Source organism: Rhinolophus ferrumequinum, chromosome 14 (genome assembly GCF_004115265.2).
Source record: "Rhinolophus ferrumequinum isolate MPI-CBG mRhiFer1 chromosome 14, mRhiFer1_v1.p, whole genome shotgun sequence".
Classification (NCBI taxonomy): domain Eukaryota; kingdom Metazoa; phylum Chordata; class Mammalia; order Chiroptera; family Rhinolophidae; genus Rhinolophus; species Rhinolophus ferrumequinum.
Genome location: NC_046297.1, coordinates 40,093,677 through 40,118,288, shown reverse-complemented (window position 1 = coordinate 40,118,288; position 24,612 = coordinate 40,093,677). Strand labels below are relative to the sequence as shown.

The following is a 24,612-nucleotide window of genomic DNA, read 5'->3' as shown; positions in this document are numbered from 1 at the left end:
TTATTTGAAAAATGCTTCACATGTCACTTTTTCTCAGTCTGCTAATTATTAATAAATATGCAGTGTTCAGTGTTATTTGGAAGGGTAAGTCCTTCCTTTACTCCTTCTGTGGCTACTCCTCCCACACACATTGCCTTCCACCATTATTTTAAGTAATGACAATAACACATTCCTTATAGGTTTATTATATGGGATTTTACTAAGCTATATTAGGTTCTAGATTGGATTAAATAAATCTTATAGCAAAGTCAGTGTTCACCGTTTTTATTTCTGCTGACGGAACTCCAATAAATGGCAATGATTAAGGTGCCTATTTACCAGAGTTTCAGAGGATAAAATCACCTACGTGTGTGTGTGTGTGTGTGTGTGTGTGTGTGTGTGTGTGTGTGAAGGCTCCAAGGATGAGTAATTGCAGGGTGGATTGTCAGGTGATGGACTTCTCCCACTCTGGGCTCTGCCATCTAGATCTCGATCCAGTACACTTACTGGTCCCACATGCAAACAGCCAGCTGGATGTGTTTTCATGTCTCCTTATGCACAAGCTCTGGAGAGACCAGGATTCATCTGGAACAACAGAGAAAAATCAGAAGTTATGTTCTGCCCCATCCATTCCCAGGCCCATAGCCCCTTTAAACATAATGCCTTCAGGTAAATTCATAATGCTATCTATGGATGGTTTGATGAATCGGATTTTATTAGGGAGAAATGTCGGCACTTTTACAAGTAATGCTTAGTCTGTAGGAAATGTTTGCATCTACAAAAAGACTTAAATGTCCCTCTTCAAATCGATTTGTCTTTTCAATTTTATTTAAAGGTATGACATTGGCATTTGCAGGAACATATTTATTGGTGAACTTTGCTCCAAATATAACTCAGGCTATCTCCGCAAGAACAATACAGTATTACTTTGTTGGTTGGCAGTTCCTGATCTATGTGGTAAGAATTCTAAAAATTGTACTATCGCAGAAACTGTGTTATCTAAGACCATTGGTACATGCACATGTTGGAGAATTAATATCTTTCTTCTCATCATTAATAGCTCATTAAAATGTAAATATATTTGACCAATACCAAAGTATCTGAAAAACTAAATCAGCAATAGAAGCACCTCGTTTCTCAGGTAGCCTAGCCTTGGGGGTGACCCATGACTAGAACAATTTCCACAACATTTAATCTGGCTAATTTTAGATCAACATCTTTTAGGACAAATAAAAAAAAACAACCCAAAACCTCTCTTCCCAGGTCAAAAGGAAATATCTAAAGACATATTTCACTTCATTGTATTTTATTCAAGATAGTCTCTTCAAAAAAGTACTTATTGAGACTAACACAACAGATTTTCTGTAGAGAAGCAGATAGCTGTAGGACATAATGAGAGAAGTGTGAAAGAAAGAATGGGATGGGCTGATACAGAAATTTGAAGCCACTATTTGAAGCATTGGCTATGTCCAGTGGATATAAAGAGAGAACATGATTGAAATGGTTGGTATGTAACTTGTTACAGAAGTCAGATGGAGACTAAGAATATTCTAGGAGGGCAGGTAGTAAGAAGAAAATTGGGATAGTCTAGATGAGCATTTAACCAAGAAAGGATTGGTAAAATAGTTGTGAATTCAGTAAAAAGAATCAAAGCACACAGAACCATATAGTTTTAGGATTAGATGTGGCCTCAAAAAGCTATCTGCTCTAGTCCTTTGCCATTAAAACAGGTAAAATAGTATTATCCTACTTTATACACCTGTTTTATTTTTTCCTCCCCCCTTCTTCTGCCTCACCCCCACCATACACACTCGACTCTGGTTCAAGCCGTTGTTTCTCAGTCTAGTTGTGTAGGACACAGCTCCCTGGCCCATGCTGGTATTATGAGCCTTGCGCTCCCCCCAGCTGAGGCAGTTGGTCGCCAGTCGTCGGTCGGCCGCTCACAGCAGCTCACGGCAGCTCTCGCCAACTGCTGGCTGCTCACGATGGCTGCTGGCCACTCACGCTGGCCGCCCGCCACTCATGCTGGCCACCGGCCACTCATGGCAGCACATGGTAGCCCGTGGCAGCTCACCGCAGCCCAGCTCCAGGGAGAGCCAGCTACAATCTTAGCTGTAGAGGGCGGAACTCACTGGCTCATGTGGGAATTGAACTGACGACCTCGGCATTAAAAGCATGGCGCTTCAACCACCTGAGCCACCAGGCCGGCCCTACACCTAGTATTTAAACATGTAACACTGGCATTTGCAGGAACATAGTTACTGGTGAACATTGCTCCAAGTGTAACTCAGGATATTGCAGTAGGAACTGCATGGTATTATGTCTGGCAGTGCCTAGTCTATGTGACAAGAATTCTATGTATCCTATCATCTCTGATATATAATTCTGACCACTGGAACACAAATGCTTACAGGTCTTTTCTCTTTGTATCTCCCACTGTACTCCTTTCTCTTACTCAAAAAGATACTTAGATTTCTCGGAGAAATCTTTAATAAACTATCCTTATTCATTATAATCTAGCAGATCCCAACTCACAAATTGCCAAATGTAATTGCTTTTTTTTTTCTGGTCCTGATTCTTCTTGAACCTTATGTAGCATTTACTTGTGGCCCACCATCTTCTACTTGAACTGCTCTCTTCTCTGGCTTCCTCAGTTTGTTTTCTTTGTTTCTCCTCTTTCTCACTGACTCTTCTATCCCAGGCTCTTGGTGGTCACCTCCTTCTCTTCTGCCAACCGCTCTTACCTATTAACGCTAAATATTCATCCAGGTTTTCTAGGGTGATCTCAGTGCCCACCCCACCATCATCCTTTAGAAAGACTTCCAAATCCAGAACTGCATTTTCTTCCCATTCCCCTTCTGAGCTGTAGATCTCTGTTTTCATCTGTCCACTTATTCCTTACTCATCCCTGCCTGGGTATTCCATAGGTTCCTCTCGAAAAACTGAACTCCATATGTTCTCCCCTAAACTCCCTCCTCTTACATTGGGAGGCTCCCCTTACCTCTGTCCTCCATCAACCTTTAGGACTGGGCTTCCCAATTCTGATTAGCCTTCCTCAGGTCTGTAATATTTTGTGTCACCTGCCTGCGTCTTTGTGTCTTCCTACTTGTCCCACATTTTTAATTATCACAGCTGTCATCAATCAAATCTAAGAACTAGAAGGACTTGTTGAGAATTTCATGATAGTCTAAACTTGAAGTCCTACCAACACATTGTTATTCTTTGCCTACAGGCAAAACAAATTCTTCATCCAGTAAGAAACGCATCACATAGTTTATGACCAGAAAATTAATAGCCTAAGTTGAATCCTTTGGAGATTAAAGATGCATCAGGGCTTATTTTTTGAGGATAAACAGCATTGTTTGATGATGATGTATTTATATTGTTTTAACACTAGAGAAAACATTTTGAAAGAATAAAACTACTTTTTATTAAATCTTATATTTCCACCAAAAAAACTCTGAAATTAATTGCATTTTGCCATTTTCAAAGGTCAACTCTTAAATTCATTCATTCATTTATTCACTAATTCATTCAATGTATTAGTCATCCTGGATAGAGGGAGGAATTCCAGTAAGCAGGAATTTTACAGTCCTGGGGGACACCCATATTCCTATAAAATAATGAAAGTGTATTTGAAAGTAAATGTCACCAAAAAATATAAATAATTCCAGATATTTATAAGATGACATAAAATAAACCTTTAATAAATCACATTTGAATAACACTATTGGCCTTAGACTCTAAAGGGAATAGATCTATATTATCTTAGTTTGGAATTCAATGTATTATATGTTGCATCTCTAAAGACTCTAGAAGTTACCAATTATATAATAAGATCTTCAGCTGAAGTTTGGTTTAAATCTGTTAAACATCTAAGTAATTAATATTTAATCCTTCGATGTGGCAGATTCTGTACTTTTTGCAAACCATGACTGCAAAGATCATAATTATAGTAATTAAATCTATTCTTTGAAGTATCATTCATCTAACTGTTTCTGTGAGTATAAAAGCAGTACCTAAATTGCCTTTCAGGACTGATTAATAAAATGAACAAAAATATTTTAAAGTGCGAATAATTTTTACATTTCTCAAAAGGGGATTGTAAAGCTGAATTACAGTCTGGCTAATAGCATCTCCTCGTCTCATGTGTTTACCTGTACCAGGTGGATGTCCGTTTCACCTTTAAGGCTTACATGAAGTGGAAGCCTCAGACACAGGCCCAGGAGCCTGTCCTCTGAGCAGGTACTCTTGGGCAGGAAGAGGATTTGAAAAGCCTAGTGTCTACTGGCCAGTAAAGAAGGAAGTGTTTTTTACTCACACACTAAAACAGCCTTTCTTAACCTGTATTCATAAAGGGATAGTCCCACCTAGTGCGTGCCCAAAAGCAAGCAAACAAACCGAGTGGGTTTGCAAGGTCAAACTAGTTTGGAGAGATGCTGTGTAACGTAACCCCCACCGGCAAATTCATCATCTCTTTTAACATGTTAAAAACTAGAAGGACTTTAGGAAAGAGACAGGCTTAATTTTGTTAATTCTGCAAGCCCCAGGCTTATGTGACCATGGGGCCCTTTTCTGGAAGGACCTTTTGTTGATTAACACCTATTAACTGCAGAACCGCATGAGGAAATGAAGCCCTAAGCTTCCATTACTTTATGTTCTTTGGCAGGCTTGAATGTGGCCATTTTGCCCACCCAGATTTTCCAACAGACTATTCAAATTGAAACCTCTGTTGTGAACATAGAATCCTTCACAAACTAATCTGCATGGTGCTCATTTTCTCTCTGCCAGACAAAAAATTAAATCAGCAGAAGCAGGGGCTGAGCCTGTCCTTTGGTGTAATTCTATACCCCAAATCCGATTATTCAGTCAGCCTTTCTGGCAAAACTGCTTCAAGACCCACCACCAGGTGTGAAAAACCTGAAGGGAGAAACCTGTGTTTTTATAAGACCTCAATAGCTATTGCGTGAGGTTCATTTGCTTTGTTGTCTGAATGCAAATAGTCCTGGCAGGCCTGCCCTGCGGCACGCTTCTGCAGCAGCCGTAGCCAACACTCACTGAGCAGGCTGAGCCTGTGCCTAGTTCTGACTCTTTTCTGTCCTTTACCTGCACAACAGCCCTATACATTGGCATATAGGGAAACTGAGGTAGGAAGGTGCAATAACTTGTCCAAGGTCACTTAATACTAAGCAGCAGAGCCAGAATTCAACACCAGGCAGTCCCCCTCGGGGGTACACAGTCCAGTTTTTTCATGACACACCTCTCTATGCAGAATTAATAAAAGCTGACCACCAAGAATCAGATCTTTGTCCAGACTTGACCTTAGGAGAGCCTTTGCGGAGATCATTTCTTGTGGACAAGGAAGCCATATCAAAGGCTATACTTTCAAGAAAGAACTTGAAGAGAGAAGATGAGGTGAATATGGGCTCAGATTTTAATACTGAAAGTGACGTATCTATGGTGAAATTTTGTGTATCTCTTTTGTCACATCATTCCATGGACTGCTGGTGCTCCTTTTACCACTGAAAACAGGGTGAGAGTGCCTTTAAATCTAATTATATTAGAGACCCAAACCAGAAAACCTAGAATCAATTCAGAAAACTCATACTGAAAATTCTGGTCATCTCTGGTACAAAAACCTAAATTATTTTTTTATTTCTTCCATACCAAATTGTCACAAACTTAGTGGCTTAAAAGAACACCAACATACTAACTTTCAGTTTTGAAGGTCAGAAGTCCGATACCTAAAATGAAGATATTAGCAGGGCTGTATTCCTTGCTCGTGTCTCTAGGGGAGACTCTGTCTCCTTGCCTTCTCCAGCTTATAGAGGCCACCAGCATTCCTCAACTCAGGTCTATCTCACATTACATTTCTCTATGGCCATAGCTGGAAAGGTTCTCAGCTTTGAAAGCTTCATGTGATTACATTGGGCCCACTTGGATAATCCAGGATAATCTCCCCATGTCAAGATCCATAGCCTTAATCACATCTGCAAAGCCCCTTTGCAATGTAAAATAACATAAAAGTTCCAGAGATTAAGACATGGACATCTTTGGGAAGCCACTATTCAGCCTACCAGAGCTGCCCCACTTAACCCCTCTGAGCCTTGGTTTTCCCATCTGTAAAATGGGGATCATAATAACACCTACTTCCTAAGGTTGTTGTGAGGATTCAGTGTACAAGTAAAGCGCATGGTAAGCACACAATAAGTGCTATTATTTCTGACCTCTGAGATAGCAATCAGCAAAGCAGCCTCAGCCTGGGTTGCAGCAACCTGCAGAAATCACAGCTTCTTTAATATTCACATTTCCACAGATGAGGGAAAGTGTTGCTAGAAAAAAATTAACATTACTTCATGCTGCTTGAATATTTTATTCCTGGGAGCTTCATGACCTCTTGCCACAAGACAGAACCCAGAGCAACTACAGTCATTCTATGAATAATAGGAACTCATGTTTTATTTATCTGAAGCTACAGAGATGGAATTTACAAAAAAGTCGTACAGGATTTTTAGAACAGATAACTACTCTCATTCTCCCCCAAAAATTAATAATCAGCATGTTAGTAGATTTAGCTAACATACCCTGTGCGTTAGTGCAGGAAGAGCTTTCTCCTCCCCAGCAGTGCATACTTACTCTCGAATGCTGCTGTGAGTTGTGATTGTATCACATGAGAAGTGGAAGCCGGTGGCTGCGTGGAAACCACGCCAAGAGGAATATTTCTGTTCACAATGATGAATTGTACAGAGGTTGGGACACCCAGTGTTCTGATGGCAGCTTTTGGGAAGGCAGAGATAGCAGTTTAATAGCTTTCGTAGCACACCTTGATTAAATTGAAGAATTGGCAAGTAAGTTTCATAAGGAAAAGTTAAAATAATTGGTTTAATTTACCAGGAAAAGAAAAGACTAAGGGATGAGTTAATCTTCCATATTAGATAAAAAGGTTTTCAAATGAGGAAGATAAGGTCCTGCTGCTTTCTGTTCCCATAGAGGATTAAAGAAAAAAACAAATAACAAACAAAACCTTGGAAAGAGTAGAAATTTATGTTGACTTAGAAAGGGCTCCACAAGTAAAATGCAGTCCTGAAAGTAGTAAAGTCTCTAACTCTAGTAATTTTTAAGAAAAAAACTAGTGGTGTTATTTTTACTTGTCTGCTGTCAGAAAAGTAAGCATTCATATTTATGATTTCCGTCCATGGATACTGTCTCTTTTCAAAAGAGACAGCATTGCTTCAGGTTATCTTAAGAACCTCAAAAAAAAAAAAGGTTGAAACAAAAGTAAAATCGAGAACTCAAAATTATACTAGCGTTTTCTCAAGGGTAGGAAAATTTTAGCCATTTGTTGACTATTCGGTTTATTAGACATTAGGCCTGTTTTTTGGGAAGTTACTCATAATAAATTTCTGGTGTAATTTACCCATTAATTCCATAAATACTTATTGAGTGACCAACTGTGTGCCGGGCACTGGAAACAGAGTGGCAAACACAAACCATAAGGTCCCTGTTTTCATAGAGCTGATGTGTTAGTGGGAGAGACAGACAAGAAACACATAAATACATGAACAAGAAGTATGACAGATGATGATAAAGTGCTCTACAGTAGCCAGCTGCTGTCACAGGTGTGCGAGTATGAGTGGGTGTCTCTGTTAGATCAGAGTGGTCCCAGAAGACCTCTCAGAGGAGGTAACGTTTAAGCTGAGAGCTGAGTAAGTAGAAGGAGCCATTGTGCAACGATTAGGGAAGGAGAACTCCCAGGAGCACAAACAGTCAGTGCAAAGGCCCAAACGCAGGAGCAATCTGAGAACTGCAAAGAACTGGGTTAGGGGTGGGGAGGCCGTTGTGGCTGGCGCAGGTTAGACCATCCAGGAGCGAGCTGCACAAGATGAGGTCAGAGAAGTCGGCTGGGGCTTTGTGATGCAGGACGGAGTTTGCATTTTATTCCTAATATGATAGGAAACCATAGGAGTTTTAAGAATGACTGGCTCTAATTTATATTTTTATTACATGGATCATCCTGGATGAATCTCATAAACAATGCACAGTGAAAAAAAGCAAGTGAAAGCAATGTTTCCGCTTTATAAAGTCCAAAAATATATGCACAAATAAAAAGGGTGTTGTTTGGAGGATACATAGAAATGTGATGAACTATAAAGAAAGTGAATGGTAAACACAAAATTCAGTACCGTGGTTCCTGGGAAGGTCGAAGTGAAAGGAGGGTACAATTGGAGAGGGGCACACAACAGACTGCAAATTTACTAGTCGATTCTCTTTCTCAGGTTGGGTAGAGAACACATGAGTATTTGTCAGATCACTGTACATACCTTTTATGTATATCATATATATTCTCTGTGAATGAAATACTTCATTATCCAAATTGTGTTTTTAAATGACTCCTCTGGCTGCTAAATGGCTGGATTGTAGAGAGGCAAGAGTAAAATCGGGGACAAATGAAAAGCTATTGCAGTAGTCTGAGAGAGTGGCAAGGAGTGAGGAAAAGAGAGGAGTGCGGTGATGTCACTTGCTGAGGGGGCGAAGGCCCAGGAAAAACAGATAAGGAAGGTAGGCAATCGAGAGGAAAGTGTTGCCCGTATTCATGTGATATGGCTATTAAACATGCGTATGGAAATGTCTAATAGATAGTGGGATAAGTGAGACTGCAGTTGTAAGGAGGTCAGAACTGGAGATTGGCATATAGATGATATTAGAGCTCTGGCTCTATAAGTCTGAGGCTCCTTATATTCCCAAATATTTATAATTGGCCTTAGGAATTCCAGTCATGTCACTCTCAACTGTCATATGAGAAGAGTTGCAAGATCAAAAAGAGAAGAGTGGCATTCTGAATACCTTGTATAGAATAATTTATCCTTTACTCTTTTTCATCTTTCTTTTTATTTCTAGATTTTAGAAATATTACTTTTCTGCATTCTCCTATATTTCCATAAAAGAAAAGGAATGAAGCACATTGTGATTTTGCTAACCCTGGTGGCACTTCTAGGTAAGGATATATTTTGTTTTCTAATTCTCTAATCTAGCCATACTGTCATAAAAGAGATTTGAAGGAAAATACTCAAGCATTCTATTCCTTTCTCATTGTTTCTATTTTTCAACTCTGATCTATAGAAAGAAACTGAGTCTCAATTATGCAAATTATGCTTTGCATGTCTGTTGCTACAATTGATATATGTTTAATTCTTTGAAAAATATATTTAAGGATTTGTACTTCTTGGTAGCTTTATTTGCTCTCTCACAATTTGAGGATTTTTTTCTTAGTAATTAATTGGAAATTAAAAGCAAATAAATGAACCCAATATAAACTTCTGTATCAGGAATTACTTATCAAGACCTATCCTGTTTACATTTTTTTAAAAAACTTTAAAATATGGCTAATATAAAAGATAACTGTAAGCAGTATGATTTTCTTAAATACAACATTTCTTTGATTCATTGTGTACCTACCCATTTCCTTTGTTTTTCCAGAGGCACATTATAAGATTTGAAAACTGATGCTTAGATAGTAAGCCCACTATATATTTTTAAATCTGTCCTCTCTCTTTCTCTCTCTCTCTGTCTCTCTCTCTGTGTCTCTCTCTCTGTCTCTCTCTGTCTCTCTGTCTCTCTCTGTCTCTCTCTCTCTCTCTCTCTCTCTCTCTCTCTCTCTCTCTCACACACACACACACACACACACACACACACACACACACACATTCTCACACATTCTCATATATATCAACACAAGAAGACCTCACTAGTCACTTGGGAAATTCCCTTTTTAAAATTTATTTGTAATTCTTCCTTTATTTCTTCTTTGCCAATACGATGACCCCATACATTGTGTGCTGTTTGCTATGACTTTGTAGGTTTACTTATACCACTGTGACAGGCTGAAGCCCCATGTTAATGAGGTGCTAGAGCTTTCATTTTTTCATCAACTAGTTCTCGCCTTTGCATTGGAAGATGTGTATTTGTGATAGTGACTTATAGAAACAAATTTACTCTGTAACATATTCAGGTATGCAGTTGATCAAAAGAACAGAAAAAGAATTTTATGTTTGTTTCCTTCCAAATTACCAGATACGGAGAACAAAAGCAAACAACTAAGAGAGAAAATGTAAATTACATAGGAAAATATTGAAAATCAAGAAAATTTTAAATAGGAAAATAGAGAATTGAGGTCAAATGTATCAGTGATGATTATAAATGTAAATAGGGTAAGATTACCCAATAAAAAAAGAAAGATTCCCAAATAGACTTCATAAAAATTCCCAGCTCAATTCTGAAAAAGATTCTGAAATTGGATTCGTCCAGTTTGCTTTGGTTCAGCCCTGTAAGAATTAGCAAAATAGCACCCTTTCTGATTGGCCCTTGCTGGTTGTAAAATATTTTGACTTCATTAATAAATTTCATCTAAAACAAGGTAACTCAGACTAAAACTAAGACAAAGCAGAAGGTCATAGTATTACTATCTTAAGTTAAAATCAAAGCAGAAGGATTAAATGCAACAAAGGATCCTGGGGTTCCCCCTTCCCCCACCATTAGAGGAAGAAGACACTCAGGAGACTCAAGCAGCAGCTATTTCTAAAAATATGTTAACACAAATATAAGAGTAGGAGACTTCTCTTAGCTCATGGAAGATAAGTAGACAGAAAAATATGTAAGGATAGATACTGAATACTTAAGTTTGAAAAATAATTAAGGATAGAAACTGAATACTTAAGTTTGATCTGGTGGCTGTACTATAGAAACTCTAAATCCTGAAAACAGGGAATACACCTTTTAAATACCTGTGTGATAGTTACAAAAGTTGATCGTATAACTGGCCACAAAGAAATCCTTGATAAATTCCAGGAAGTTGAAAAAGTACAGACCACGTTCTCAGATCACAATGAAATAAAAACATAATATAATAACAAAAATAGAAACCAGTAAAACCATACCACTAGAAATGTTAACACTACTCTTAAACTGCAGTTGGGCCAAAGTAGAAACCAAGATTTCATTGCAGCATACCTTTTTTTAATTATTATGAAAACATTTAATATTAAACCTATAGTTTATATCTAATGCTGTATTCAGAAGGAAATTCATTGCTTTAAATGTAAGCATTCAACTCAAGAGTAAAGGGAAAAAACATTGAAATGCTGACCTTAAACAAAAATCCAGCCAGATATTTCTCCAGCAAATAGGTTCATTTGGGAACAACAAAGAATTGCAATCTGGAACATACAACCATGGTGGGCAACATGCCAGTTTGCTAAAACAAGGGAGAGGAAATGCCTTTATAGAGGGGGAGAGGTACTAGGTGGGAGGCTGTTACAGTGTTCTCCCTTTTGGGTTTTGTAATCCAGGCAGCGTGTGAGAGAGCCCCTTCTGGCCTCCCTACTCATTTTAAATGAGATTTCTCTTCATTAATTTTTTTTATAGAAATAAAGCTGAGGCAAGCAGAAAGCAGCAATTAATGAAGATAAAGGCAAAAATATATGAAATAAAAAACAGAAAAGCAATGCATTAATAAACCCAAGAATCAGTTCTTAAAAAACAATAAAATAGAACCTTCATAAGAAAAAAGGGGAAAAGTACCCCAAACTAGAAATAATATATATGTAATGAAAATAAATATGAAAACTTGAATGAATCACTTATTTTTTTAAACAAAAATGACTATGGAGGAAATAGAGGAGTTGTTAAAAAGCTACATCCTTAAAAGAGCTAGGCCTAGACTTTCTTTTACTTTCAACAATGTCTTTAAATCTTTAAGGAACAGATTATTATGGTGTTCAAACTATTGGGGGAACATAAGAAGAAAGCTTTCATTTTTTTAAATCAATATAAGTACAAATCCCAAGTAGCACATATAAAGAATAGTGCAAACAAACAAAACAGAAAAAAACTCATGGATACTGAGAGCAATTGGATGGTTGCCAGATGGGAGGGGTGCTGGGGGATGGGGTGAAAAAGCGGAAGAGATTAAGAAGTACAAATTGGTAGTTACAAAATAGTTATGGGGACGTAAAATACAGGGGAAAAAATCAATAACATGGTAATGACCATACCAGGTGGGTACTAGTCAGAGCACCACAGCACAGAAAAGACAGGAATGTGACTGGTGCTCTTTAGTTGGCAGTCTGCCAGTATATTTCAGAACAGTGGCTGTCAACACCAGTAATTCCCCTTCAGGTGATTTTCCTAAGAAAATAGGCGGAGTGATATGCAAAGATATATGTTCAAAGATATCCATCACAGCCTCATTTTTAACACCAAAAAAATAGGGACAATCTACCTATCCAAGAATGGGGAATTACATAAGTATACATTCATACAAAGAAAGGCATACAGCTGATAAAAATCATGCTTTAGAATACTTAATGGCATAGAAAATACTTAATGGCAATGGAAAATAGGTTCCTATGTAGTATGTACTGTATAATTCACATGTTATGTGACATATTCATACTCAGAGGTAGAAAAGTAACTACAAAAAAATTTCCCAAATGTAAAAAATGATTTGGGGATGAGTGCTGTGGTTACATGTGATACTCATTTTTTCTTTCCAGGATTTTCTTCATTTTCCAAACTTTCTTAAATGAACATGTATACTTCTATAGTTTAAAAAATGAGCTTAAAAGTTATTCATAATCCCAGTACGTAGAGATAACCACTGATAGTATCTTCATGTAGTTTCTTCTAACTTTTTTTCTGTGTATACATAGTACTTTCTATTTTTATTTTTTATAACATTAGAATGAGACTGCATTCAAATTTTGTATTTCCTCTTGTCCTCATCAAGCACCTCAAAAAAAAACTTTGAAGAATTCAACACCAGTCTAGAAATAACTTGCCGAGTTACAATAAATAGTGATTAATTCAGTTGGTGATTGTGCATGCTTTGAAAATATAATGATTAACTACAGCAACTGATAGTTGGTTTAGCTGTTTAATAAACAATTCTAGTTTTGTTTTTGTTTTGTTTTTAAGTATAATTTAACATCAGTTGGTGGTTGAATTAGATGTATTTTTTTTTTAATTAGATGACCTTTAAGGTCCTTGCAATCCTGAGGTTCTAAGGCTAATGGAACAATGTGTTCAACTGCTCTCCATTAATGATGCCTTCGGAAACCAGGCTGCTCAGGCTGAGACCGTAACCACATTGTGCTCTAATCACGAGAAGTATTTGGGAGGAAATCAAGGTCCCTCAAAAGCTAACCTTACATACTTACACCAGAAAGTGACACCCCTCTCTCTAGTTATTTAAAATCCCTGGATTCGCTAAGGATCAAGTCAAAAGACATTTTAAGATGAAGAGGGGCCTGGCTGTAAGGGCCTCTTTGTTCAGATTGAGGACTTGTTTTCAGAATTTATCACCTTGTCTCCTCTGTTAATTATGACTTTTAACAGAAAGAAAATGCCTAATTTGGAACTGTGCCCTAATACACTAAGAGTTAAAGTATATTTTCAGTTTTTGGAAAAGGAGATTACGGAATGCTTTTCCTTGTTGGCCATCACCTGCTGTTTCACATATATTATGTGTGTGTGTGTATATATATATATATATACACACACACACATATGTGTGTGTGTGTGTGTGTGTGTGTGTGTGTGTGTATGAAGTGCCTTTTCAATAAAGTCCAGATATACTCATATTATGACCAGGTATCAACAGCAATAAAAATATCATTTCTAATTCACACTTCCTTTGAGTTATCATTATTTTCATTTCATGGTAAAAATTATTTTTTAAATTTTCTGTAGGTTTCTCCTAAGTTTTGGAATTATTGGCAACAGTAATTTCAAGGGACCTAGGACAAAAAGAAAACACTGTCTTTTTCCTACAGAAACATTGTGTTTCCAGAAAGTGCTTCGTTGCTTTCAAGTTGATATAACCTTAGCAAATTATTTTTTCTTCATTGCTATTTGGAACCTAAGAAAAATTTGTTCTCATAAGGTATAGGTTCCTCTTTAACACAGAAAATAAGTAGACATGTTTATGTAATGTCGCGTCCCACGCGACGAGGGTTGTGGGGAGCAAGGAGGGCGGCGCAGGGTTAAGAAAAGACAGTATCCAATAATAGATTGTAAGCGGGGCCAAGGGAGCACAGTCTCAAGGACTGGACGCCCTGAATCGGGCCTACGCATTAGCTTTTATTAGTTAGGTGGGGGAAGTAAAGGAGATAGAGCTTGTCAATCTCAAGATCTGTGAATCACATACATCATAATAGGAAACTGATTCAAGCCAATCACCCTTGCCTGCAGCCTGCTGAACCCTAAGTCTCAGGATGTATGTACTTCCCCAAGGGACAAAACTTTATGCATATGAATAGATGGAGAGCACACCACTGAATCTCTTCCCTTGCAGGTTGTGGGATGGAATGCAGCCACAGAGGCAGAGGCTCTCCTTAGCCATGGGAAGGTGGGGGGCTGTGCCCACCTCTATGAACCCCGTGGATTCTCCTGTTGGTCCCCACTTGACTGCGCCTGGCTTGAGTTGTCCCCCCCATGGGGAACCTTACTCGTCATTGGCTGACCAGCCATCTTTCTGGGGCCAAACAGGGAGACATAAGGTGCAAGCACAAAGGTGAAGCAAGGTCCCTGAAAGGATCGTCTCACAGACTCTCCTTTCTTTAGGGGCAGGTACGAGGAGACAGACGGGTAGGCTGCTGCGTGGCAACAGTGTAAATCTTAGATTTATAGTTAACTCTGAGAAATACTCAGCTCTGATTCTGTTACCTATTAGCATCTTCATCAAAAAATATTTTTAATGAAACTTCTAGACATTTACTAACAAAGAGTTCATACATAGACTAAGTACAACTCTTAGTAAACTCACAAAGTAAGTTCCTTTTCGCTTACCAGTCTTCTCATCTATTTGGCTTTAAATTTTTTCAGCATAGCTTAATAGTTATTTTCCCATCGTGTCACATGGACAATCTGATTTTTCTTATCTCCTCCCTTCGTTGTTTCTCCTTTCTCATCTACTAGTAATTATAACCTCTGTAGCACCCTTTCATCAGTTAGGGCTGGAAAATAAGCATCTTGCTCCAAAGATAAAATGCGCACAGTCACACAGCAGATCACTAGCTAATAGAAGCAAACCTGAAGTCCAGCAGCTTCAGCAACAGGGCTACTGCTGGGCTAGTGTCACATCCTGCCCTACTCTTCTCACAACAGTTTTCATTCTTAAAGCATAATTAGGGTATTGACTACTCTACCGTGTAAATTTAAGATGTTTGTATTTCTGTCTCAGATATGAATTTCATTTATGTTCTGTTTTCTTTTTCAGCCTCATTGACTGTTATTTCAGTAAAAGCTGTCTCAGGCATGATCACTTTTTCTGTGACGGATAAAATGCAACTAACTTATCCCATCTTCTATATCATGTTTATCATCATGATAGCATCTTGTGTTTTCCAAGTCAAGTAAGTTAGCTTCTATATCCTCATTAATCTTTCAACATTCCTGTGCTTCTCTCAGCATTAGTCTTTATTGGCTTCAGATGATAATTAAAATTAGATGCAACTGATTTCAGAGGGTGAAGGGTCTACAGCTTATCCTCAGCCAACATGCCTTGCTTTATCCTTCGCATCCAATGAGAAGTTTTTGCTAAGCATTGCCTTCACATCTTGTGAGTTCTAAAGTGCAGCCATAATCCAACTAAGTGCACTTTGATACTTTCCTGATGCTCTCCTGCTTGTAATTAATATCGGTTGTACACAGGTTGTCATTAGCAATAAATCAAAAGGGCAGGTCCACATCCAGGATTTCATTCTAAGTATAGGAAATACATGAACCCTTCACCTTCATTTCTTAGCTCATGCTTATTAATTGCCCAGCGATGGACAAAACCAGACGTTTGGCCGGGAGGGAAATCCTTTCCCCAGAACTTTGCATCTTTGGCCAGAATTTGCTTTGTACCCATGGGATTGCAGAATGATTGTTTTATGTTTCTCTTGGGGCTAATAGTGGTGACATGGAACATTTTTAATTTCTGCTCTTCTCTCCCCCTACCTCCATCTGCTCCAATCGCTTTCCCTCCATTTCACATTATGATTATGCCTTTGCCTGCTAGGTTCTCTTGAGTCAACCAGAAAGTTTTCTATTTACCACAAAATGCTATGCAAAAGCACCGTCCCAGTTTTAGCTAGGAAGTCAGAGCCCAAACTGTGGAAGAGAGTGCTTCCTTCCTTAGGTGGTAGAAGTAAAGTATAAAGATTATGGGTTGGATAGAAGCCCTATTACAAGGAGTATGGAGAATTACTGAAAGAACCCAATATTTTGTCACTATTTCATTTGTCATTTCCTTGTGAAACTGAATGTGTTTCTAACACTTGAATCTTGCTATTTTGTTTATCTCTCTTTCTTCTTCTGAATTAATCAGTACTATTAAACTGTCTTTTGGAATTTAGTGATTAGCATCATTACCTTTAAACTATGCTTAATGAATTTAAAAGGCAGATACAACTGAAGGTAATCTGCATTCTTACCACCCTTGTTTCAGCCCCTGCATCTTTCACATTAGAACTATATGAACCCACTAGAACTGTAGAAGTGTGGCTTTCAGCCCTGGCTGCCCGTTAAAATTACGCGAGGAGGTTTGTTTACAAGTATATATCTACATATATGTATACATGCACATACCTACATGCCTGCATATGTACATGCATATGTGTGCATACACACCTGCACACATGTACATACACGCACAGGTGCACCTGGGCTACCCACAAAAGTAATTGTTTTCAATTACTCAAGAATAGGGCCTAAGTAAGCATTAGCGTTTTTTAAAAGTGCCCAGGTGATGTCAGTGCAATGCACTCCTTTAGACAAAGTTCTAGTCCACGACCGGGCAGCATAGCGTAGTTGTGAGAACCTGAATTATGTTGGTGGCCAAAGTGAGAAGCTCAGTTCCCACATGTGCTCTGCAGCTGGAGTCATCAGCATTGTTTTTGAAACATTAAACATTCCTTTACTTCTCCATCTTCTTTCTTGGCACGTGCCATGTCAATGCATAGCTATACTATTCCCCAGATAGGATATTTAACAGATTCTAGGGTCTATCGTAATGAATCAATCCCAGTGTGGTACCGGTCCAGCAGCTTGAATCACTTCCAACTCAAACTTCTGTGGCCTCGGACTATGATTAATTGCTTTTCATTGTTACTGTTGTTGGTTTAAACAGACCATAAAACCTGACATCTGATCTCATACATCAGATGCATATAAGCTGTGACTGCTGATTGGAAATGCCCTTTTACTGCACTTCCTTTCTCTTTGTAGTTGTAGCTAAAGAACAAGCATTTTTTGATGTTATTGTTAACTTTTTGCTGAGCATCTCTGAAAGCCAGAGCTTCAGTAAGTGCCTTCTGCTCTAGGTTCCTGAATCAAGCCACGAAACTCTACAATACAACGATGGTGGTGCCGGTTAACCATATTTTCTTTACAACCAGTGCCATTATTGCAGGTGAGTTTGGATCTTCTATACTTAGGTGTTCTACCCCCACAACAAGAATAATGAGAAAATTAAAGAATCTTTAGGGCAGAAGGATCTGTGTACTCTACATCCTCCCAGCTCCCACCCAGTGTCTGAATTTCCCCTGCAACATACTCTAGGACAGGTTATTCTACTTTGTGTGAATACTCCCCAGGGCTCTGTGGCCTGAGACGGCTCAGTCCCATTTTGGATTGCTCTATTTGGAGAGCTCTAATTATTAGAAAGTGTTTCCTTATATCAGAGCTGAAATTAGCCCTACCTGTAAATTCAAGGCACTCATCTTAGTTCTGCTTTCTGCAGTCTTCTTCTTGGCAGCCCTTCTGATAATCAAAACAGTTAAAGGGTCCTCTTGTGTCTTGTCTCTGGGCCAGACATCCCCAGCTCCATTAACTCTTCCCTCCCTGGCTCTCACCACTTGATCAGAGAGTGGGGTCCAAAACTGAATCCAGTGTTTAAGGGAAAGCCAGACAGATGAGAATAGAAATTACTACTTTTGCTGTTCTGGCCTCTATTTTTCTACTATTGCAGATCTTTTATTTTTATGAAAATTTTTTAAAATATGTCAGACATAATAGTCTTTTAAAAAAGTATAAATTTGAAACTTGGTTCAAACCAAAATACAGTAGATTCAGGTATATCACTCCTCGGTTTGGTTCTGGTATGCCCTAGTTCTTTGGCTTATTAGATGCCTTCACTGCCTTCTCATATTGTGAGTTCATTTCCCAATGCAAAGTTTATGTATTTTTGAGGTAATTGGGGATTATCTGTTTCCTAATTGGCATGTCTTTTTTATTTCATGGTAAACAATGTGACTGCCAGTGGGCAGTTTTTAAAAGTAATTAATACATTTTCTGTTTCCCAAAATTGAACCAAACTTTTAAAGAGAAAGATTATATCCCAGGACTTTTTTTTTTTTTTAGCATTTTATGCTTGTTGACAAAAGAGAGTAAGAAAAGATTGCACTTTTATGTGCCCTGGAATTATTAGAAAAGGAACAAGGCCAAAAAGAGTTATAGGCATGACATATAGCCTAACAGTTAATATTAATGTACTAAAGGTATTTTAAAAATGTAGTTCCCCTCAAAAGAAGGTTTTGCAGTAGGACTCACAGGGCTGGATCTCAATGTTCAGCACACTGAGTAACTGATAAGTCAGGGATGCTGGAACTCTCTAGGAGTGATAACAGTTCATGTGATACTACTGAAATGTGGAATGGAGGTGAAGCTTCTTGACTAACTCCTCCTCTTTGCCTCCCTCAAAAAATATAGCTTAAAATTAAAATGAGAGTCCATATTTTGCCTACTGCATTAGTAAAGGTTTTGTTTTGTTCTTTTTATTGTAGTAACAAGTACTGACAAGGCTGCAGTATCACAGGCACTCTCGTGGAGTTTTGGGTAGTATAGTGCCACTCTCCTAGAACTGGGAGTTCATAGTTTTTGTCAAAAGCCTTAAAAATGTTTCTACTCTGATCCAACAACTCAACAACAACAACAAAATCCAAATACCCAATTAAAAAGTGGGCAAAGGATTTAACTAGACATTTCTCCAAAGATATACAGATGGCCAATAAGCATACGAAAGGATGCTCAACACCACTAATCATCAGGGAAATGCAAATCAAAACCACAAGGAGATACCATCTCATACCCATTAGGATGACTGCTAGAAAAAATAAGTAAATAATAGTAAGTGTTGGTGAAGATGTAGAAAAATTGTAACCCTTGTGCATTGTTGGTGGAAATATAAAATGGAGTAGCCATCCAGCAAGTCCACTTCTGGGTATATGTTCAAAAAAATTGAAAGCAGGGACACAAACAGATATTTGTATGTCTAGGTTCATAATAGCATTATTCACAATAGCTAAAAGATGGAAGCAACTCAAATGTCCATCGACAGATGAAGGGATAAATAAAATATACTGTATACATATATACAATGAAATATTATTCAAACACCAAAAAGGAAGGAAATTGTAACATATGCTACAACATGGATAAACCTTGAGGATATTATGCTAAGTGAAATAAGCCAGTTACAAAAAGATAAATGCTGTATGATTCCATTTATATGAGGTATCTGGAGTAGTCAAACTTAAAGAAATGGAAAGGAGAATGGTGATTGCCTGGGGCGGGGCACCAAGGAAATCGAGTTACTGTTTAACGGGTATAGAGTTTCAGTTTTGCAAGATGAAAAAGTCCTGGAGCTTAGTTGCACAACAATGGGAATATACTTAACACAACTGAACTGTAAACTTAAAAATGGTTAGGATGATAAATTTTATCTGTATTTTACTACAATTCTGAAAAAGAAAATGTTGTACTCTTTAAAACAAATTCCACTTCAAGCAAGAACAAAAATCCTAAAATACTGGGACAAAATATGTACAAAGAAGTTTACTGCTACTTTACTAAAGCAAAAATAATTTTGAAACAACTTAAAATGCCCTTAGAGAAATGATTATGGTATATCGGCTTATTAATTAACGTGAAATCATTAAAATGATTACAAGGAAATGTGTAATAACATGGAAAAATGCTTCAGAAAGGTTCATTCATGTGACAGATATTCATTAGAACTGGATGTGTCTTCTTCCTATAAGAAGTTTATTCTCTAGGTGAGGCGATAGGCTTCAGAATTAGAAGGTTCCTTGAGTATAGGACCATGTCTTGTTCATCGTGGTATCTGCAGCACTGAGAGCAGTGGCTAGCTCATAGGACTCTCAATAAATATTTGTCGACCAGTTAACAAGGCTAACACAACACATACAAAAATTTAATTCCAGGTAATATATAATTTAAAGAACCTTATTTAATAAAAACTCTATGAAGGCTTTGGGACCTTAGACCAAGAAGAAGTCATTGAGACCAACAAGGAAAGAAGGAAAGCTCATCAGAGTAAATGACAGACACATCCATGTTTCCTTCACCCAAAAGGGAAGGCCAGAAGGGGATGGGAGAAGGTTGGCAGAGTAATGGAGCTAGGGGAGCACGTCAGTTGCTCCAGTGTTCTCCAGTGCCTGAGTGAGCGTGTGGCCCGACCGATGACCCACAGGGCATGGCCAAGAGTGACAGCATGTCAGCATCTGGCCTCAAGTGTGAGTACTACGTCAGAGGCCCCAGAATCCACCCAGACTCTCATGTCAGGCTTGCTGACCCCTGGCCTTAGACTGCAGGGGGAAATGTCACTAGAGTTTTGTTTTCTTGCGTGTTCTAGTCAGACGTATTCTGGACTGGATAAGAAATTTCTGTGTGCAAAAGTGATGTCAATTATGATGATTTTATAATAATGATACATTATATAAAAGCTACAAATCTGTGTTCTTTTTGGAATCATTGAAAATGTAAGTGTGGCATGCAAATATTTTTAAACTAAACTATTGAATGTGAATTTTAAGGGTAATTATACTTAGAAAAAATAATATACAGTAGTCTCCCCTTATCTGCGGGGTATATGTTCCCAGTGGATTTCTGAAACCATGGATAGTACCAAACCCTATATGTACTATGTTTTTTCCTATATATACGTACCTTTTCACTTAGAAGGAAGCCCCTTATGGTTTCCCTTTGGGGCCGTTATTAAGTAAAATAAGGGTTACTTGAACCGAAGCATTGTGCTGCCATAGCAGGCATCTGATAACTGAGGTAGCTACTAAGTGACTAATGGGCAGGGAACATGTGCAGCGTGGAGATGCTGGACAAAGGGATGATTCATACCCGGGGGCATGAGATTTCATCACACTACTCAGAACAGTGCACAATTTGAAACTTACGATTTATTTATTTCTGGAATTTTCCATTTAATATTTTTGGACCACAGTTGACCACAGGTAACTGAAACCACAGAAAGTGAAACTGAGGATAAAGGGGGTCTACTGTATTAACATAATTTGATAAACAATGTGTGTAGCTATTATAAATATTCTTACCCTAAAATTAATTTTGTCTTCTATTCCTGTTACAGGTGTCATATTTTATAAGGAATTCCTTGGTGCAGATTTTCTCACTATATTTATATATCTTTTTGGGTAAGTAAATGTCTCAGAGGTCAGGTATATGAAATATTACTTTTCTGTAGGATTTTTGGCATTGTATCTGAAGCATAGAAAATTGGAAAATAATATACGAAATAACAGTTGCCTCAGCTCCTAAAAGAAACATATATGTCAATTTACCATCCAACACAGGGCTCAGTTTCTTTGACTTTGTTATTTAGGGGTCTCTCTGAGAGTTTTGAAACATTGGGGATTTTCAGTTCCAGCCAAAGTCAGGTTGAATCTACTGGCTCCTGTGGCCCTCCATGACCTTTTTGTGCTGTATCAGACCTACCTTGCCCTTGGGAACCCCTAGCTTAGCTCTCAATCAGGGAACCACAGATACCTCTAGGATCACCTAGAATAAAAGGCCACGACAGGAGGATCTCTAGCTTTTGACCTAAAAATATTAGATCGGTAACATCCCTTTTCTGTGTCTGGGTGCCCAGCTTAAACCCTTCCTGGAAATTTGGTGAGCGTGATTGCTGACATTCTTGCAAACAGAGAGTAGAACTTTGACAGAGTACTGCTAGTGTGTAGGATCTTCCATTGGTTCCAAATGACACTCTATTAATGCCTAGCTGCTCCTTGATCTTGTTTTCTGCATGACCATTGTTATGCAAGCTTGAGCCCAGACTGCTTTCGGCATAGAAAACCATCTATCTTGAAAATTCAATTTCATAAGATATTTGGGCAAGGCTAAACTTCTGGGATCTGGATACTATGACTATTCTTATGGCCAAGGACAACCAAATTTCTTAGAAAATTAAAGAATAAATTATTTTTTGCTCGTGTTGCATGCCAGTAATGGGTCTTGGCATGCATAGATAGAAAATGAGACCTAATATCTACCCAAAGGGTTTAGAGCCTGAATTAGCCTCCAGATGGTAAAAATCTGGGGCAGAGATTTTTTGGAAGCTGTCCAGGTCTTGGTTCTGGGGACAAATATTATTGGCTGCAGCAATTAAGACAAGTGTTAGGCAGCTTACCATGAGAAACAGGAAGAGCAAAACCAGTGGAATTTATGTCATCATGTAGAATATGGAGCTCAGTTATTTAATACCATGAGTTGTTTCAGTGTTCTTATATTTTTTATCAATATTTTTCTTACAGGTGTTTTCTGTCATTCCTTGGTGTGTTTTTGATCACAAGAAATCGAGAAAAGGAACATCTGCCACAGTCTTACATTGATTTTGGAAATATTCCTGGTAAAACTGTGTATTCTTTAATTTATAACAGAAAATTTTAATCCTCATAAATTAATAATTACTGGTATTATTTTCAGTATTAAAATAATATGAAACATAATTCTTATCCTCAAAAAATGTACATTCAATGATTGTACCAGAGGTGATATTTTCACTGTAAATGTTAATAATCATTTATTGGAATGTTGACTTTGCACAGAACACTGGGGATATAAAAGAACTGCCCTGTTTTCTTGATTTAGGTGATGTTGCAAATTTCCTCTTGGAGTTTCCTTAAATTGGAAAAGAGTAGAAAGGAGCAGTAGACCCCTGCTGCTCAGAGAGCCTTTGAGGCAATATCTAAAGACAGAGGTTAAGCTGCTAAGGATCATCATTCCTGGGGAAGACTGAGGAGGGGCTTGTGCACTGTGGGGCCAAGAGTGACATTCTTCCCAGACACCCGAACATGAGTACCTTCTTCTCCTCCCGCTTACCTCATTCATCCTGATCGGTTAAACATGCATGTCTTTCCAGTCCTTCACCCTCACTGAGAATGACTTACTTTAGTCATGCCAACAACAGAAGCAGTGTCTAGAACAAAGGAAAAAGTCTGCTGCATCCTCACTTCCTGCCCTGCCCACCACCCCCAACAATCTCCAGCTTTGCTAAGGACTTGGGGTGACCTATAAGTTTCTAGACAGGAGTAGTGATGTTTTCACAAGTTCCTCCACCATTTTGTTGGGACTAAGCCTTTGAAGCAAAAATCATTAAAGCCTTGTCCCTACAACTGAGAAAATATGGCCCTAAGAATTCTGCATTCTCTGACATTTGAGCCGTCTTATCAACTAAGAGCATTCAATGCAAGAATTGGTGTTTGTGGCAAGAGTGTGTATTATAGATGACTTGTATGGTTAGAGGTTCTTTGGTAGGAGATAAAGTTTACTCATTTTTTACACTATTTTTCATTTCACAAAGCCCCATACATAGGATGAGTAACAGCTTTAAAATTTAAGCCTCTATGAAAGACTATTTTTCTATGTTGTTTTATGCGTTAGACTAAACATGGAAAAGGAGACAGAACCCTGGGGACCAAGGCTGGGAGATGAGGGAACCTCCCAGCTGATGCAACCTGCGTTCTGTGCCCCGCATGTTAGGTCGTGCGGGGTGGGGAGAGCGCTCTCTCACATGGATAGTGACTGATCACGTATCAAGGGACATGGAGTTCCAAGAGCCTTTTCTTCCTTGACATTATCTGTTCTGTTTGGAGGGTGACCACATAGTATAAAAAAAGGGAATAAAATGTGGCCTAGATAGAGAAGTTATTACAACTTATTCTTCTGTAACAGCTCAAAAGAGTTTTTGTGATTATTATCTCCACAGGGAAACAAATGTTGGATAAAATACAACCAGATTCAAACGGCTTATCCTATGGAACTTTGCCTGATGGAAGTGACTCAACAAAGAGCCAAAGTGGAGAGAAGAAAGAGGTCTAAAATGCCGAGAGGGATGGCTGTTGGCCTGTTATTCAATACCACCTTTTTTAAAAATTGCACATGTTCAATTTGTGTCAGCAGCTATTTATCGCTGACATGTGCTAGCATTAGTTCCAGTTCTTTACCCCACCTCCATTTCTATGGACACTCAGGGCCTTCCTAAGCCTTGAAAGTCTAATGTTTTCATGGAATGTAATTTGAAGTGTTCCCCACACCATGGACCTCTCCCTAGTGATCATGTAACCGGCTAGATCTTAATTAGAGCCTGGCTACCCAAACAGAAATGTCACACAAAAATGTGCACCCACGATTTGGCTGTAGAACATATAGGCTGCTTTTCCCACACGGCTTGTAATGTCAGTTGCTTTGCTTTAAAGAAACACTTTACCCCACAACCTTACTCCTGAACCAAAGGTTAAAGAGCATTCATTTTTTTTTTTT

General features: G+C 38.3%; 1 protein-coding gene across 2 annotated transcripts in view; it reads left to right on the top strand.

Annotated features, from left to right (window-relative positions):
• Positions 1-24,249, top strand: part of NIPAL2 (NIPA like domain containing 2) — a 79,554-nt gene extending 55,305 nt beyond the window's left edge. Inside the window, exons 5-11 of one of the 2 annotated variants that reach the window (XM_033125731.1) lie at positions 815-936; positions 8,878-8,974; positions 15,254-15,389; positions 17,343-17,431; positions 21,422-21,485; positions 22,605-22,699; positions 24,059-24,249. In XM_033125731.1, the coding sequence (XP_032981622.1) occupies positions 815-936; positions 8,878-8,974; positions 15,254-15,389; positions 17,343-17,431; positions 21,422-21,485; positions 22,605-22,699; positions 24,059-24,171 (716 nt within the window). In that variant the 3' untranslated portion in view covers positions 24,172-24,249. The remainder of the gene's footprint in view (positions 1-814; positions 937-8,877; positions 8,975-15,253; positions 15,390-17,342; positions 17,432-21,421; positions 21,486-22,604; positions 22,700-24,058) is intronic. The other variant, XM_033125732.1, reaches the window with a different exon arrangement.
• The last annotated feature ends 363 nt before the right edge of the window (positions 24,250-24,612 follow it).